Below are 20,218 nucleotides of genomic sequence, written 5' to 3' on the forward strand. Positions count from 1 at the left end.
GCAACTTTTGTCCGTGCCTGTTTAATATGGGTAAGTTTGAAAGTTCGGAATATCCCTAAGGTGGAACACGATGACGCTAACCACACGTACTTCTGCATACAGTAGGAAACCGATAGAAAGGGACTCGATACTGCCAAAGGTCAACTCTCACTGGACACTATTGTACGGAAGATGGTCTCTGACAGAGAGACGTAGAATACTGTCTCTGAGTATCTACAGGGAGTGCTGAAAACCAAGAAATTAAATAAAGGTACTACAGCCCCAGTATTGCCCTACTGATGGCCTGATACTATAGGAGCCCTTTGTTGGCTTAAGTAGTGAAGTAATGCTGAAAGTAGTCCCGAGAGGGAGTGAAGCCTGGACCGGTGGGGTTTGAAGTGGGTGCGAGCCCCAGGCATCAGCGGAATTTGCTGACGGTACCTTAGCACTTTCTCCACCACCACAAAAAATAATTGTGCGCACATTTATTCCGCTAACGGTACTTCACTTCTGTCACTAAAAATGTAAACAAATACAAGTTAAATATTTCAGGCAGATTACTAACTGACTAACAGAATGACGAATTAATAAATTTTATTTTAGCGATGTACCTTTTGCTAACAGCAATTTGGCTTTCTTGAATAGGCAACGTATAGGTGTAGCAATCATAATCACAAGTCCAAAAATAGTTTTTAGAAACATTCTGAGGTCATTGTCAGTTTAGATTGTGTGTGTACGAGTTTTAGGATTACTGAATTATAGTAACAAACACCGCAATCCTCTTAGGCTTACTGTTGAGATTACCGAACTAGGCTGGAGATGATATTAGGGGTGGTAAAACTGTTTATGGCGCGATAAACGTTACGCAGGCTGGGCCGACGCGATGTCTGTGTGATGTGATCGATGTGTCTGAGCAGAGTGCTGTAGTACCTAGTGTGAGATGGTGTTCTCCGTGCATTGCGTGTGGCCTATTATCACTCTAGGAGTCGCCGCAGCCTCCGTCATCGTCTACATCTTCTTTCCTCCCGTCTGCTCTAGTGAGTGCCATACACGTATTTATTTATTTATCTATTAAGCATATGATTAATTAAGACATATTAGTAATCGCCGTTTATAAAGGAAAAAAAGGAAAATTATTTGTTACTATATTTCTTGCGATTAAATACCTCAGCCTTCAGGAAGTTATAAAATAATCAATTTAACACATTCAAGTACACGATAAAACACTAAATGTAAACAGTGCATCACATTTGACTAGATTCAGCTGAATTTAAATCATAAAACTAAATCTATGTGGAACAGTAGATTAATTTAAACATACAGAATAATAACGTATTTAATTAACATATTATCAAATTATTAATTATTATTTAATAAGTTGATAAAAACAAGTAAATTATATTTTAACCGCCCACAACCATACGCGAAACAACATTTTAATACCAACAAGACTTGTAAATTTGATTTTGAATTTGAAATACAAAATAATATATAAACAATAATTTATATGGCGAACAATAAAATTGTCACATTATTGTTTAATTTTGCACATTGTTCTATTTATAATGAATAGTTACCAAGCAATAGTAATCATAGTAATATGAGCCTACATCTTCAGTTAAAACGTATTTTGTTACGGTGTTTCATTAAGTATAAAATGTTATTTAAAAATGTTTCCTAATAAACGCTGATACACAAACGGGTCTTAGTCGATTACCCCACCGATCGTTGGCTCAAGGAACCAAACATTGGTATATTTTTTGAATAAAAGGGTCATTGGGCTAACGATCTGTGGTGTAATAAATATGACACGCACACACACACACACACACACACACACACACACACACACACACACACACACACACACACACACACACACACACACACACACGCATTAGCTAAGAATCACCTTATTTTTTTATTAAAGTAAATTTACACTCAATGTTCGTTGGCCCAGAAATCCAAAATTGAATACGAAGTAGCTACTAATAACCTCTTATCGAATCCCTATATCTTCATTAAGTGGACCGTTGGCCCAACGACTTTTCTGGTGAAATAACTCATAGATAAAATTAGCACTGTATCACTGGACGAACGATCTTTGGTTTAATCGAGATGGTCCCACACAACTTTCATATTAACGAGGTATCTCCTTAAGTATATAAAACATGATTCTTTTCATACTTAAGTATATATTCATAAAATACACACTTTATTACAAACCCTAACTATAAGAGAGAAATCATCCTTTACTATATCTACGCAATTCTGATCTGTGGCACAGTTTTAGACATTCACAAAATCTTTGGTCCTAATTACCTCTAGTTAAATAATTAATTTTTATTGAGATGTCAATCGATAATGATACCAACTAAATATACACTCTGTAAACATTATTTAAACCAAATATTGAAATACGAATATTAGTTTGTGTAATGTTTAAACAAAATATGTATAAAAATCATATTCCACTCTTTTACCAAAGGAAAAACAGAAAATGTTATCTCACGTTCGACATCTTTTATTGTGTGTATAAAGTAGTATTGTATTGAGAACTGAAAATATAGCAGATCAATGAAAACTAATACAATATAATCTTTTTGCCACTACATAACATTATTAGAGGAAAAACGTAACTATATTAAAGGCATGAGAAAATTGGGTGGAGTTGGGTGGAGAGGGAAGAATTTGATCGAGTAGTTTTCAAGGTATCTTAAAGTAATTAGTATCATATACTCTGAGACAAACCAATTTTCGGATTGTATTCTTACATTATTTCGGAATCTCGTTGAACATGGTTCAAATTTATTGTTTGGAAGTTTTACTGATTAAACGTTACTCAGTAAGTCTCTTAAACCTCCCTTAGACCTTAGGTCTGAAGATTCAAAGCCTTTGATGCTTTACTTTTAAGCGGACACTTATCCGGAGGTTCGAGTCAACAAGAAGAAGAAAAATATTAGAATCTTTCTAATCTCGATGAGTTCAGAAAAGAACCGGTTTCCGCATAGCTAAGGGCGAAGTACTTTGAATTTGAGTTATAGATGGCACAGGTTCAAATACTGCCCTTGGCACATACTACCAGCACTACCCAGTTACCATCAATCCCTCTTAATCTATCTTTATAAGGTCCTTGGCCTTGCCAGTGGTCCATGGGTATGACCCAAATTTGGCCAAAAAAGGGGGTTAGTCCCTTCTTAATTAAAATGGGCGTTCACTATGTACTGATCACTAGGACCTTGAGCTCCGAGACGATGCCTTTTTTGGCGTCCTTCAGATTTGTATATAAAACATCTAATATTTTAATAAACACAGTTGTATGAAATTTTATATTCCATTAAGTATAAGTTTCAATAATTTACCTCTTACTGAGGGCTAACATAACATCGTTAATTATGGTCGTTAAACTTACATTTGAGTATGTTCATAATTATTAAGTACTAAACATGTAAATAAAATGCGTGTTATCATGCCAAAAGATTTTATTTCTAATAACCGAAATACAAAAGCAAAATGTAAATATTCAAGCGTAACTGTTATTAGTTATAAATTTGGACATTAATAATGAGTATTTCAATAACGTGGTCGTATGATAAAATTTAGGATTTCCAATATTAACTAATATACTTGAAAACATTCTAAGTGTAATGTAAATAGATGTCGGTTTCACATTTCTTAACTCCAGGCAACCATTACTCCAGAGAGAATAATCAATCAATCATCCGAGGAAGTTTGTAAATTCGATGACAACCCTCCCGGAAACGATGCGCCAGATGTGACGCTCGCTTCACACCACGCAATTAGAGTAGAATCAGCGTTATCCAAACAAGTCTAATAACAATAAGTAATATTTGTTAAGTAATTAGTACAGGTTAAGTAACATTAACGCATTATCAAGTGAAACAATACATTTCTCATCCATTCAGCTATTTTTCTTTCACTTTACCTTTAATATACGACTAAATTGGATGGCGGTAAAGTAAAGTAATATTATTTTGTAATAAACAAGCAGAAATATTAAATGTCGTAGTTTTGCACCTGTATGAGCACTTTTGGCTCGAGCGAATTATATTTCCGACGCCAATGTTGAGTTTCCCTTGTTCATTTTGGTCTTCTTATAATCAGGACTAATTGGATAGCGTTTGATGATAAGGATTTGAGATTTTACAGTAAATATGTAAAATATGATCAGAGAAAGTGCTGTATTTTTATTTTGAAAAACATTTGTTAAATTTCCACTGTGTTTAAAATTTTACGGAAAATATAACTTTTTATATTTTCGAATAAAAAATATGTACTCCCTCTGAGAAATTGGTATATAAAATTTTGAGTTTTTAAATTGTAAAAAACGCATTCATACGGGATCTGTGTTGATTCTTAAAGAGATACCGCGCGCCTTCGGATTTTCACTCTGCTTCCTGCCGCGCTCGTGGACGCACTCGCCCTTCCCCCACCCAACGGCAGTCCCCTTATGCACGGCGCCCACTGCAACCGGAGCTATGTGAAGCTGGCGGCACCCATTAACTAAAATACGAAAAAACTAGTGGAATCGTTTGTTTAGCGTTTGTTTAGGTTTGTTTAGCTATTTTTAGCGTTTGTTTGACATTAATGTACGAAATATGCAAAAAAAAAAAAAAAAAAAAAAAAAAAACAGTGGGTGCCGCTTAATTTAACGTTTTTTTTAATCCAACATAATTTTAATGAATATTATTATTATTATACACTGTGAGATTTTCAATTTACACACACACACACACACACACACATACACGCACGCGCGCACACACACAAACACACACACACACACACACACACACACACACACACACACACACACACACACACATATATATATATATATATATACAGGGTGACAATTAAGTCTGGAACCCCCTTTTTAATTTTTGAACCACAATAGAAAGAAATACCAAAGTTCAAACGTGCTTACTGGTGATAGTAACGCACACATCTGCCCAATTACCGACCAGATATTCCCTTTGGGGGATGGTCCACAAGGAGTCAGACAAAATTCTTAAATAGCAGCATAGGTCAAGTTTGGTATCAAATTAAAGGTCTCACTTAGCAGAGTACAATGCCGCAAACCGGACTTCAAAAGGTGGATTCATTCAGTAGTTATAGCTATTTGAATTTTATAACAATTTAACAATGTAAATTATTAAGTATTACAAGTAAACACCAAATTTTAAGTACCTGTGATCAAAGTAAGTGTTCAAAATGTTCCCCTCCCATCATCTAACAATGTAGTAATCAAAGCCAGGAATCAATAATTATTACCAATAACACAATTACTGTTAGAATGTGAAAGTGGCAGATTGAGTCATACACAGCATCCACAGAAACTTAACGTTTGGGCAGGTATTATAGGAAATCAAATTATGGGCCCATTATTTATCAATGGTAATTTAAATGGTGACTCGTATCTAGCAATGCTCCAAAATGAGATAATTCCTGCACTACAAGCTGCTCTTGGTCGACAATTTCAAAGAATTTATTTCCAACAAGATGGCGCGCCACCACACTTTGCTCTCCTTGTTAGAGAATACTTGGATACAATATTCCATCACAGATGGATTGGAAGACGTGGTGCAGTAGAGTGGCCTGCTCGTTCCCTGCTTTATCTCCGCTGGATTTTTTTCTTTGGGGATACCTCAAAGATAAAGTTTATCGTACTAAGCCTCGAGATTTGGCGCACCTAAGAAATCTCATAGTCCAAGAAGCTCAAGATATTCCTCGTGACTACCTTCAAAATGCAGTGGATGGTTTTAAAACCGCCTAGGACATTGCCAGACGATGGGAGGGGAACATTTTGAACACTTACTTTGATCACAGGTACTTAAAATTTGGTGTTTACTTGTAATACTTAATAATTTACATTGTTAAATTGTTATAAAATTCAAATAGCTATAACTACTGAATGAATCCACCTTTTGAAGTCCGGTTTGCGGCATTGTACTCTGCTAAGTGAGACCTTTAATTTGATACCAAACTTGACCTATGCTGCTATTTAAGAATTTTGTCTGACTCCTTGTGGACCATCCCCCAAAGGGAATATCTGGTCGGTAATTGGGCAGATGTGTGCGTTACTATCACCAGTAAGCACGTTTGAACTTTGGTATTTCTTTCTATTGTGGTTCAAAAATTAAAAAGGGGGTTCCAGACTTAATTGTCACCCTGTATATATATATATACATATATATATATATATATATATATTGTATATATATATAATTGTAGGGAAATTATCCCACTATATTATGTTATCAATCATACTTGTTTAATATCCAATATTTGTAAAAAGGACAATAATGATGAAAAGTGTTCAAAATTACCGCTTTATTGTTTAATTATAAATATTTTTTGAAGATGTACTGCATTATGATAGATGGTACCAATTCTAAGAAACAAATCTAGGCCTAATATAGTAAAAACAATAACGTTTTTTTTACCTTAACGATATATAACGTAAAAACTGTTTCTTAAAATATAAAACGTAAGCTGTAAATTTATAAAATATTGTTAATCATTTGGCATAATATATAAAACATTATAACATTGTTACCTTGATTAAATTATATATATACTAATATATTACATTTATAGACAAAATGGCTAACATACAGTTACAAATATTTTAAACATTTAATCGTAACTTAAATATTGCAAAGCGAATAATTTGCCGCTGGTGTGAAGCTAGCGGCACCCACTGTTTTTTGCATAATTCGCGCATTAATGCCAAACAAACTACAAAAATATCTAAACAAACGATTCCTACTAAAGTTTTTTGCGTATTTTTGTTAATGGGTGCCGCTGGTGTGAAGCTAGCGGCACCCACTGTTTTTTTTTTTTTTTTTTGCATAATTCGCGCATTAATGCCAAACAAACTACAAAAATAGCTAAACAAACCTAAACAAACGATTCCACTAAATTTTGGCGTATTTTCGTTAATGGGTGCCGCTGGTGTGAAGCTAGCGGCATCCACTGTTGTTTGCATAATTTCGCGCATTAATGCCAAACAAACGCTAAAAATAGCTAAACAAACCTAAACAAACGATTCCACTAGTTTTTGGCGTATTTTCGTTAATGGGTGCTGCTGGTGTGAAGCTAGCGGCACCCACTTTTTTTGGATATTTCGCACATTAATGCCAAACAAACGCTAAAAATAGCTAAACAAACCTAAACAAACGCTAAACCAACGATTCCACTAGTTTTTTTCGTATTTTAGTTAAAACATAGCTTGCAACCGGCCCGGCCCAGCCCAGCCCGGACCGGCCTTTTTATACCGGGGTGGACCCCTATACCGGGCCGGGCTGGGCCGGTCGCAGTGGGCGCCGTGCTTTACCCGTCCTTAACGAGCTCCTCGTGGGCCACCCACATGGACCGATCGGAAACATCGGAGAGACGAGTAGAGATGGAGAGGCCCCTGCTGCCAATTACAGATATCCCGTGTATTGGAATAGTGGAATGAGCTGTCCCACGCTTTCTCGCTCCATACTTTTATGGATTTAATTTAGTTCAGTAACGTATTAAAAATACCACTGTGTTTTCAGCTTATACTCTGAGTTAACACCGTTCAATAGTTTGGTACAGCATACATAGTCTATATTTTAATTACATTTTCAAGGTGGATGTTGCAGGATACAGCACAATTAAATTGATTTAATTAAACCTTGATTTAACAACCTAATTAATGCAGGCTTTTAATCTGACAAACGTATTAAAATGTACCATTGTGTTTTCAGCTTATACTCTGAATTAAACGCTTTTCAGTAGTTTGGTACAGCACACGTAGGCCTATATTGAAATTACATCTTCAAGATGGATGTTACAGGATGCAGCACAATTAAATTGGTGTAATTAAACCTTGAGTTACAACGTAATTAATAACAGGCAATTAATCTTGTCTACATACAAATAAACCAATATAAAAAAATGTCGAAAGATCCAACAAGACGTAAGTAAGGAAGTATAATGTACAACGTAACCTCGTTACATTCAGTGGCGTAGCCAAAAGAAATCGAGAGTAGATTAAACATCCGACAGGTTAAAAAAGCCCTAAGCGTAAAATTTAGAAATTTGTGTGTTTAAAAGTATATTCTCTGGCTAATTATACTGTTTTTAATTTGCTTATTCACCCATATTTAATTGTAATTATTGAAAGAAAGAAAGAAACACTTCTTTATTGAGGCGAAATTATTCATACGTCTTGTAAAGTATGTTAGGTAGTTAGGATTTTGTCATATATTTTTATTAATGTTTTTGTTGAACATTTGTTCACAAGTTAATCCACTATGTTTCTAGTTCTTAATACATCTACTGTGATAGCTCTTTATTACAGCTTTTTTAGCTTAATAAAGAGATTTAAAGACTCTATATTAAAATATGTTGAAGTTATGCATATGAATGTGTTGCTTTGTCCTATTAATTTTAACAGCTTTCCAATGGCATAACACACACACACACACACACACACACACACACACACACACACACACACACACACACACACACTTTTTATATATATACCTTCGTTTTAAGACTATATGCAAAATATTATTAAATTATGACACTTTATTCAATATTCGACGTGCACCATCTCACATTTGTCAAGTGTTGGAGGTATAAAGAAAGTTCAATATTAATATAATTAATTGCACAAACATCAGTGTATCTATAAGTTATATGTTTTTTCAGATCTGTTCGGATATAAGCCTAGGCCCTAATTTAATTAATTGAATGAACTTTATTGCAGTATACGTTCTATATAATTTCAATGTTTTTCAGATATGTTTGGATATAAAACGACTCATTAATTCGTAATAGGTAATAGAAACCAGAACCGTGCCGAACTGAGGTCGCTGATCAGCCGCAGGTTCGTGGTTTGTCGGAACTGCTCGGTCCGATACTCCGATTAGCCATATGATTTGCCTGTACTGCTCGGCTCTGCCCTCACTCTTTCTCTCCGAGGTGTATCATCAGTCCATGCAGGAGGCCCATGAGGAGCTCGTATACTGTTGCAAGCTCAGGCTTAACAGCTTCAGATGTAAACACGTTAACTGCGGCAGACACCATACGGCACAGAGGCTTAGTTCTATGTTCGGTCACTCACTCATTCAGTATAGAACAGCAGGAAAAGTATTAACCGAAATTATCAATGGCCCTTATTTTAGGCGTTTCCGCGTTTATAAGCACTTTTGGCTGGAATGAATCACATTGCTGACGCCTTTATCGAGTTTACCTTGTTGCTGTTATCAAGAATATATATAATATAAAAAAGTTTCAATTTACTCACATTGAATGATATATTACTACATCATTAATTTCAAAGTTATGATTCTTCAAATAGTGGCAGCATTGAGCTAACGTTTAAACATGTTTACATTTCTACTCCACCCCTAAACTACCTATATATACTGTATATACACATATACATATATCTTGGTAAGAAATATTTATGGAACTTTCACATATAAAACCACATGGAAAAGGTCAGACAAAGTAAATTAAAGAGATAGGGATCTCTTAATCTTCGTTGGTTAGCCCCTGAGGTCTGTAAAAAAACTATCGAGACCTCAGTAAAGATGACAATCATCATCTAACCATCTTGTGTGGCCTCGTCCCTAACACCAGCTTTAACGATTGGTTGATTTCTACGAATAACGCATTAAATATGTGTATTGGTTTAAACGTGAACTCAGTTATTTGCATACTTAAATCAAAACATATCACATGAAAACTATTATATTGAATTAATTTTTACTTTACAATTCGAAAATTGATCTGTTCTTTCCTGACTTTGCTTGGGGTCTTGGGATGGAACAATTTAGGTAGACACACATAGGCTACAATAAATAAAACTCTGTTCACGCAAATTACATAATCAGTTTGTCAATTATCCTTTTTTTGTATGTATACATTACTGAGTAACTGCGTCTATTTACATATTTTCGAACATTAAATATGCAGAATTCAAATGAAGATAATTGAAACCCAAGATAAATATACGAACAATAACGAGATATTCATGCAACGATTAGTAAAATTCGTTCTATTGAACATCATGAATGAGACAAATATATTACTCTACAACGTTCTTTGTTGTAATCAATAGGTTTAGTTACGGTAGCGTAACGCCTGGGACTATTCAAAGTCAATCTGATAATACCGCATAATGATTGTCCTCTCCAGAATACTTCTGAGACTTTAAAAAAGTACGGTTTCTTCATCCTTACCTACTAACAGTATCTTAGTACAACTAATTCGGCTCACAATTTTATTTAACGTTAGAGTACATTAAACACTTTTGAAATGGCTTGTGATGCTTATTTAAAGTTCATAATAATTAAAGTTCGGACTTGCGTCGTACTCATAACCAATTATCTTTCATTATTAAATGAAATTGTTTGTTACTCACCAATCTCGTTAATTTAGTTGCTAGCCTACATTACAAGAAGGAAAGCATTATAAGATAGTACAAACCACCTATTTCCCTACCCTCAAAAAACTAGACGTTTTTTACTGTGATGTTCGATTATCCGAAAACTCCCTTGCAACAATTGTTTCGGATAATCGACGCTCTACTGTATAGCATAGCTTTGTCTTTGTTATTTGTATTACACTAATAATCGAGCACAGTGTGAGTACTTAATATTTAATAAAATTTAAATTTAAACAAATGTTTTATTCTCTTTGGCCAGCTTCAGGTAAAACATTGCACAATGGTTAATAGTGCCAACAGCTGTTTAGTAAATTTGGATTATGAGACATAAATATTATCATTCTTTTTCCAAATTCCAAAGTGTTCCGGAAAATGTTTCCGATGTTTCCTCTTCATATAAACCTTCCCTGGACATCAAGGAATATTTAAAAAAAAGAATTACCTAAATTTGTCGTTCTCGAGATTAGCGCTTAGCAACAAATTGAGCAATTCATTTTTATTTATAAGATAACAGAAATGTTTTCTGTCTCTGATGTAATAATTTGATCCTGGTACGATTATATCAACCTACTTTTTTATCTGTCTGTTTATGATGGAGATAGCAATGAGATCTTCTCAGCATCACAGAGAGTGTTAACCTCTATTCTATATCTAATCTAAGTCCCCATACGACACGCAAAAGGTATTTTTGGTATTTTTACACTTCTCTCAACTCATTTCATAAAGATGTTCACCCTTTCCATTCACATAACGCATGCAGATTTGGAAATGGTTGTTCTCACTTAAATATGTACACAAGCAATTATATGGTGTTTACATTTATATTAAAGGTTATGATTTTCTTCAAGGCTTTACGTGTTCCTGTAACATTGCTATACTGGATATTGAGTAAAGGAAAGTACCCAGAGGTGGTTCCATTTTGTATTTAAGCTAAGAACTGCTTGGTTAAAAAAATGTAATACTTTGTTAAGTTTTACCATAAATTTAAGGCATAATTTTCTTATTATTAAAACAAGTGTGACAGAGATAGTCTTTACCAATGGATAATAATTTTAAACTTAAATTTTCACAAAAAATGGGTTCCTAAAAGTGATCCGTTGAAAAATTTGTATCATAATGACAAAACCCTCCATAAAATAACCAAAATGGCGTCTATTCATAAATATAATATAACTTAAGGGGTTTGGAGATGAATAAAACGAAGAATAAAACACTTTAAGCTTTAATTAAACATATGATATGTTATAAGTTTTGCACAGAATATGAATCATGAAATTGTATGAAAAACAAATTAACGTTAATTTGCCATTGGTCTCGCCATTATGTGTTTTTACAACCTGAAATATAAAGTAAGACAAATCTAACTTTTGTTCAATTGTTCTTTTTGTGATAAAACGTGAATGAAAAAGAGCTCCACTTTGTGAACTTTTATAGGGAAATTAGGACACTCACATGCAGTAAATACAAATATTACTCGAATATTATAAAGATACCGTAACTATTAATAAGCTGTAGGCCTACTAAATTATTATTTCTTAAGGATTACCATGAAAAAGTCGTTACTGTTGCTGTTACCTGTAACTATCAATGGAAGTTATCAATCAGAACAACAGTTAAAAAATATATGACTACTAATTACAAACGTGTATCACAACAGGTCGCGATTCGCGTACCTGCTACTTTTTCGGACGAGGTTTAAATCACGTTATCGTTACGATTCTACTGAACGAAAATAGCAGGTAAGAAATCGCGATTGCGAAGCTGAACTCTGTATTTATATGTTCAAATCCAAGTAATGAAAAAAGAAGTTGTTCATTATATAAATAACTTAATTTCTTATATTTTACGAAAATACGTATATCTCTAGTTATAATATATATAATTATAATGATATAGTATAACTCTTATGATAATGTACTTAATATGTATTGATATATGAATAATTTAATGTTTATATTTTACGAAAAAACTATCTTTTAGTTATAAAATATCTGCCACAAATCGCTATTAGTAACTGAACGGAAGTAGCAGGTAAGAAATCGTGGTACCTGATAGGCCAGTAGTGATTGCTGCGACTGTGACAAATCGCTATTATAGTTGAATTAAAAGTAAAACCAACCTTTTTTTGTTAAGCAGAGGGAACCTTCAAAAAGTACTGACGTCCCTGTTATTTGGGATTCTTACACGAACTAAACCACTCTGCTGCCACGTTCTTTTTGACCCTGGGTCCACTTACTGAAGATGAAGCTATGAAACATAACATTAACATAGCCAATTTAAGAGCAGTCATTATCTGAAACAAAGTCACATTTAAGATGATAAGTCAATTACGTCCCATGTTGCGCTCGCGGGCTCTCTCAGGTGGTGATGGTTTATGGAGGATCGTCCATGAGGGTGGTTGGTCGTCGCCTGTAGTCATCCGGGCCTCCGTCCGCTGCGATGGCCTTTATCTGTGAGTGTTCCGAAGATGCTGCCGTCTCGAAGAACTTTCTTGCTGTCATTCTTGCAAATTCTTCTAGGGTTTAGACCTGCAAAGAGTTGCGAATTGTCTCGTTACGAACAAACCAGGGCTCTCTGGTAATGGATCGGCTCATCGTAGAGACACGGTGACGGGAGTATCTGTGGCATTCTGCGGCGTTTCCTGAAACAAACAACTGTGCTCTTCTCCGTGTTGATGGAGATGCGCCATTTTTCAAGCCAAGGCAAAAGTAAGTCTATATGTTGCTGCATGACGTCAGCGACCCGCGTCGGCTGAAAGCTCCTGCACAAAAACATTGCATCGTCCGCGTACAGACAACGTTACTCTAGGGACCAGTGGCATGTCATTAGTGTAAATGAGGTACAGCACTGGTCCTAGCACGCTGCCCTGAGGGACGCCAGCATCAATCACTCTCGTCGTCGACAGCTCACCATCCACACAGACGCAGAATGTTCGCCCTGTGAGATAGGAGCGGAGGAGGTGAACCAAGATATTTCCAGTGCTAGTTTACCATGTTGTCTCGACGAAGAAAAATATGCACATACGTAGTTCTGAGAAGCCTACTTCGTTTATAAGATGTCTACTTCCGACTGTATAAAATCGTTTACGGTGCCCCAGTTGAGTTGCCTTATTGCTTCCATTGAAAACTATATACGTATGTAGCTTTCGAACATTTATTTTGGTCAAAAAGCCATTACTACCTGCAGTTGTGACCTACTTTCGACCTAAGGTATTTCCAGTGCCATAGTTGAGTTCGCCTTGTAGTGATGGAAATATTCATACAAACTTAAGCCAATTAGGGTGTAGGGATAAATCCTATCAACTTTCGGTATAAGAGGAACATTTTTATTAAGTAAATGGAACTATTAAAAATAATCGTATAAGATTTTCCGTTGCATAGTCTTATTGTTTTTCGGAATATAGTCTGGGAAAGAATGGATCGTTGAAGCATGTTAGTGTTCATTTCTCTATTTTTCCTAAGCCACTGTTAAAATCCCATATCACAATGTCAAGGAAGCCCACCAGTTTGGAGTACCTCAAGTAAAAAAAAATGACAGCTTTGATAAAGAACAAAGGTTGGTTTCATAAGTTTAAATAGTATTACAATGCAGTAGATGTTTTAAATTCGTCACTGATGCAATCTGGAGTAAAAGTTACTCGTATATATATATATATATATATATATATATATATATATATATATAAACTTTGTACTAGCTAGCTGCAACCACACTACTGATCAAACACTACAATTAATATTTTAGCCTATTTGTTGAACTTCGTCTGAAAGTGTCAACAGCTGTTTAGTGTCACTTAAATTTGGATTTTGTAACATAAATACTACTATTTTTCAAAATACTGTCCTCAGTGAAGTTTAGTTATAAATCAACTTCATATGAACAAAATAGTTTTGAATTACTTAAATAAATATAATTTTTCGAGATCACATTTTATGGTCTACGGCATACCTCTCTTATCTGATGAAGGAGAACCCCCATAGTCTTACAAACATTGAAATGTCAGGCCCAGTCGTGGAAAGCGGCGTTTCTACATGCAAAGTTGGCATACAATCTTTTGGTCTCAGAGGAGGAATATATTTACCAAAAGCACTTTAGCGTGTAGAATAAGTAGTCTAACTATCAGAGATGCCGGAGCTGTACGGGGTCAAATTGTTATTCACCTATTCCCGTCTACATCCATCATATTATATCCTTACACAATAATGTTGGTGGCATTGTAACTATAAAAGTATCACTAACGAAAACAGTTATCAGGGCCGTCACTAGACATCCAAGAACCCGGGCAACTATATGTGTTAGCTAGCAAATAGTAGTTACCTTAACGTAACAACTTATATTGCTTGTCCTTCCAGTTCCAGAGTCCCAGAGTCAACATGTCTCGATACCGGTAACTCCAGCGCCATCCTCCACCTGGACTCCCCCCGCAGCTCCTGGCTCCAGACGGCCCTGGGAACTCGATTACCGTCTACCTGACAACATCAGACCGACCTCTTACAACATCATGCTATACCCAGACCTAACTACGGGCCAGTTCACCGGAATCGTCACAGTGGAGGTTGCTCATGTGTTTATTACAAAATAGCCTATACCAAGGACTGCTTATTTTTGGACATAGTCCTTGTCATATGTGTATTACTTTAACCATTTAAAAATGTAAATTTCATCTCCAATATAATCCTACCGTTACCTTCTTAAGAAGTACACTTTGCTCTAATATAGTTTGAATTAATAATATTCATATACAATAAAATATGTGCATCTATTTTTTTACTGGAATAATTATAATAAACTCTATATAAGACAATACAGATAATATTACTGATGTGGTGTACAAACCTCTTTGTAATAGTTAGCAGTAATTTTAGTCACTAACATCCCTAAAAAGATTTTTAACAGTGTCAGAATAATATTTCCCATTTTGGCAGATAACAGTGACCAGCCCCACGGAGCACCTGCTGCTCAACTTGGATGGCCCTGTTGTGGTCACCACGAGTCTCTACACGGACCAGGGGGTGAGGATCGGCCTCAAGGAGACGTTCAAGTATCAGCCTAATCAGTTCTGGGTCATGCTGCCGGAAGTGGAAGTCCAACCTGGAGATTACCGTCTGGAGTTGAGGTTCCGTGGCAGTATGAGGGGTGACATCGTGGGCCTCTACATGAGCGAGTACACGGACTCGAGCCAGCAATCCAGGCAAGTCCATCTTATAATCCTAAACCTAACAATAACCTCTACTTTTAGTGAGTTTCTGGCCGACTATAACAACAGGGATACGCTTGGGCATTCACTATAACCTGTATACTATAATTTTGTGAAAAGTGTTAGTAGGTCTACTATACAAAAATCAATATTTAACAAATTGTTGGTATCTTACGTCTTATATCATGAAGAAAAAAACTATTCTTATCAGCTTTGTATACTTCCAGAAATGTCTATGACTTCACCAAAACTTTATTTTGGATATACTACCTACCCATCCACATCGAAAGTTTTGGCTAGAAGTATTTCTCTCTTGGACATACCACATGTAACAAAATTCAAATTATAGATAACTGCAGTGATTTGAAGGCTTATCGCACGATTCTGTAGGGAAGTGAGGTATTAGAAAATAGTCACATTATTAATAAACACGAGTTCAATAAGATCGTGTCCAATCCCGAATTGCCCGTTACGCGCGACCTTCCTCAGCAAGATAGCCGGCTCAAATCACGCAAGCCATCACTACGAACAGCATCCCAGTTGATAGAGGAGAACTTTACGCCTAATGCTAACTGGGCGTCATCCTGGGAATCATTCGATGGACGGAACAAGTTCTTGATATCCGATCCTACGAAAGCAGCGGGTGGCTTGGAAATTCCTCGAAAGGAATGGGTTTTATTGAATCGTTTTCGAACTGGGGTTGGGAGAAGCAATCACTGGAAATTCAAGTGGGGTATTACTGACGACCAGACGTGTGATTGTGGCGCAAACTCTCAGACAATTGAGCACATTGTAAACGACTGCCCTTTGCGATTGTTTTCTGGTGGTCTGGCTGGTCTGAGTGGTTTAGAGGATGGGTCTCTAAACTGGCTCAGTAATTTGGATTTAGCTTTGTGACGGGAGATTTTTAATATTATTTTTAATTTATGACTCAAGAACTTTGTTCTTACGTACTTTTTAATAATTGTAATTTTTAATTTATTTATTTATGGATAGCTGCCTTTGTCCCCCATACGATATATATATATATATATATATATATATATATATATATATATATATATATATATTAATAAACTTGGTAGTGTCCGTACAAGGGCTTCATAGCCGTAAGTCGTAAATATTGGCTTCAGCGCTCCTTATTGTTCAAATTCTTGATTCTATTGATTTGTTTCTACTTGTAAAGACTTTAGGCAAAAGTTAAATGTTTATTACGAGATTAAATATTGAATTTGACGATAAATTGCTGCTGAAACTACACTGCAGAAAATGCCAAGTACTGGTCTAAAATATTGTTCACAATATTCCATAGGATCTATGTCAATGAGTTGTTGTCTTAGTGTATATAATACAGATCACGTTCTGCTTTGCGAGATACCTGATTCCGCAACACTCGCTTCGCTTTAAGTGATGCGGTCGAATTTCGGTTGGGTTATTTCTTATAATTAAAAATAATTTGAGTTACATCCCTGTAAAGGTACATGCTCTGAAGATAGAACAAAAGTTTTTTTATTATTCTACGAAGAATTGTAAGTTCTTAATAAGTAATTGGCGATCTTGAAATCTGAACCAGAAAAACAACCGAAGAAAATTATTTGTAATTTTACAATTTCATATGAAATAAGAAACTTTAATTTTATGTGCTTATACGTGCAAATTCTAATTTCCTTTTAAGCCACGTTTCCTAAAACCTTTTCCATACATAGTGTTATTTCCTTTACTCATAGTTCAATAAAATAACATGTTCGTTAAGTTATAATTAAAGACATAATGTAAAAATCGTATTCTTATTTCCAGCCGTTGGCCTGGTACAAAATTGCTCATAAAGTCTAATTCAATTATTTATGGAGCGATCAACATTTTTTCTATGTTCCTGTCTCCAGATAAATTGTGACTGAATTTTACCATCGATATCTGAGTAATGTTTTGTTACGGAATAATATAAACTAAACACCGTTCACTTGTAAATACGATACACAAAATATGTTGTAGCTCTATTTCAAAACAACGAATTACAAAAAATGTGTTACATTCAATAAACATTGAATCACAAAAGAACTTGCTCCGCCGGGACTCGAACCCGAATCTCTCGCTTGCCGGCAGAATGTGCTACCATTACACCACAGAACCCTTACTATTTACGATTCAATTAATTTGTATTTGGCCTTATCTGTCACATATGCGTTTAAATAATTAAACTAACATATGATCGGAAGGCCAAGTATCTGTCAAACGACTTTTATTTACATTAATTAAATTTGTATAGATGGCAATGGCCGAATTTAATTTCAATAAACACTGAATCATAAGAGTAATTGTGTTCCCCCCGAGACTCGAACCCGGATCTCTTCAAAAATGTGTTAAGATATATTTTTATAGTTTCTTTCATTATACGTACTATTTTACACATTTTTATTTTTCGGAAGGCATGTTCCTAACTGGATCGTTCTATAAGTAGGGCCTACCGATCCAGTACGTTCAGTCGAGTTTTATAAACCATTCGCGTTCTTTAATTCAGCCCTAAACACGCATTGCTATGTGATAAAACTCTAATGTTTCCTCTGGAGGCATATAGAAATCTGCTATCGCTGTCGTAATCTTAATGACCAAAACAACGCATCGGACAGAGTTGTGTGTATGGTAGTTACATGGCAATGGATTGGCGACCGACTGTTCCGTGAAGGAGAGAGAGAGAGATAGAGAGAGAGAGGAGAGAAAGTGTGACAGTTCCCGAGGACACACCTACATTTGGCAGAACTGATCCGTATTTCTGCAAAAAACAACTGTTTATAATAAACATCTCAAGTTAGTGTCCAAATTGTTATTTAGTGTTGTATACTCAAGAAATCTTCAAACATCTAACAAGATTGCGAGAGTTTGAACGTAGGTGAGTACCTTTTACTTATTATTTTGTGTTGAATACCGAGTTAAACTATTATCACATAATATGATGTTTCAGTGTATGAAGTGTATATTTCCATTGGACGTTAGTATTAACATCTTTTATTAGTTAATTAATTCTGCCAAACAGGGTCAAAATTAAGTTATCTATTAATAAAACTTTTAGTTTTAAGTACGAAAATGTATACACAAAACTGTTCTAATATTACTGTTAGCATGTAAAATTGTGTAAATAATAATACTATGTGGTTATGTTTTAAGCCAGTTAAGCGTAATTCTATACTACTTGAGCTTAAAATAGTTGTAAACCATTTTATATGTTATTTTATGAACGATTTATTTTTCTTTGAAGACAAACGTGGTCGTAATTACTTCAGAGTGAGAACTTACAAAGAATCAATGTTAGGTAACCATTGATTTATAGTGACAACTGATTTATTTATGTATATTTCAAGGACGGACGCATGATAATTATAAACTATACAATGTTTGACACCTACCTTACGATAATCGACTTCCGATCAATGTATCAATTTCGCCTGGCCTATTGTTTGCCGAAGATAAAATGGATTGTTGTTTCCTCGTTGCTTTGACTATGATGCCAAACAGTGCCGTCGAAACTCATTAAAGACGCGATATGTTATCAAGATGGTCGTTAGTTTTCGAAGCCCCAAGCAGGACAGACTTTCCGTTGTGACGTAGTGGCAACACTGAACAGCTGTGTGGCAGCTGGGAGTCAGTCAGCTGACGGATTTGACAAGTTATGTCAGCTGTTCTCGCCTGTGAAACTCGCGGGAAATATTGTAAGTATCTCTAGACATTTCAGGCCATCGATCATGTATTTAGGGCTATATAGGTTACTCTCGCTGATACGTTAGGTTTATTATAAAATTGGGTTTAACTCGAAATAAAAATGCTTAGTAAATTTATTTTGAAATGTATTTGTTAAGCGGAATCTTACTTGTTCGGTAAAAATTTAACTAAAATTTTATATTATACAGAATGCTTCCAAAATACTTTAAAATCTTTACAATAGTCTTCAATTTATCAAAATAAAGAAAGTTTCTAAATTTGATCCGAATTGTTTCTTTATCAGTTTGTATTTCTCTCTAAATCCTCAAAACTGTTTAGGCTATGATAGTGGAAGTTTTCAGTAATATTCGTTTTACATCAAACAGACGCACTGTCATGTGTTTAGTAATTTCTAAATTGCACTTCAAAATGTGCATGCCAAATTTCACGAAAATCAATGTAAGCACAAAACAAAGGTAAAAATGTCAAAATATGTATTAAAAACGGTTTTGTACTTTATATATCGCGATTAACTAATAAATCAACCTAACGAAACCTTTATGGTAATTTTAAATGTTCTGGTTGAATAATTTTGAGGGCATTTAAATGGAATTTACACATATTTCTAAAAATTTCTTTTTCAGTTCTTTATCATCTTACCAAAACAAATAAGAAACGTTTTTTTATGGGTACTTGTGAAATTTGACGTGGAAAGTGCAAGTTATCGCCATTTAAAACTATCGTCGTTTTTATTACTGCAGTTATTTCAATTACAATAAGGAAAACAATCATGCCAAACTGTATCACCCATAATTTAACAATTTTGAGTTTAAATATTTAAAGGGAAAACATACAAGTGGAGAACGAATCGTTTTTATCCTAGGGGGAAGTAT

At 35.0% G+C, this 20,218-nt stretch overlaps 1 protein-coding gene across 3 annotated transcripts in view; it reads left to right on the plus strand.

The window, feature by feature from the left end:
• Positions 1-864: 864 nt before the first annotated feature.
• The window catches only part of LOC124362467 (glutamyl aminopeptidase-like), a 65,909-nt gene continuing 46,555 nt past the window's right edge, over positions 865-20,218 (plus strand). Inside the window, exons 1-3 of one of the 3 annotated variants that reach the window (XM_046816993.1) lie at positions 865-1,016; positions 14,788-14,990; positions 15,361-15,626. In XM_046816993.1, coding sequence (XP_046672949.1) covers positions 920-1,016; positions 14,788-14,990; positions 15,361-15,626 — 566 coding nt within the window. In that variant the 5' untranslated portion in view covers positions 865-919. Of the gene's footprint in view, positions 1,017-14,787; positions 14,991-15,360; positions 15,627-18,273; positions 18,520-19,218; positions 19,337-20,218 lie in introns of those variants that run through there. The other 2 variants (XM_046816994.1, XM_046816995.1) reach the window with 2 other exon arrangements.

Source organism: Homalodisca vitripennis, chromosome 5, assembly GCF_021130785.1.
Source record: "Homalodisca vitripennis isolate AUS2020 chromosome 5, UT_GWSS_2.1, whole genome shotgun sequence".
NCBI lineage: Eukaryota > Metazoa > Arthropoda > Insecta > Hemiptera > Cicadellidae > Homalodisca > Homalodisca vitripennis.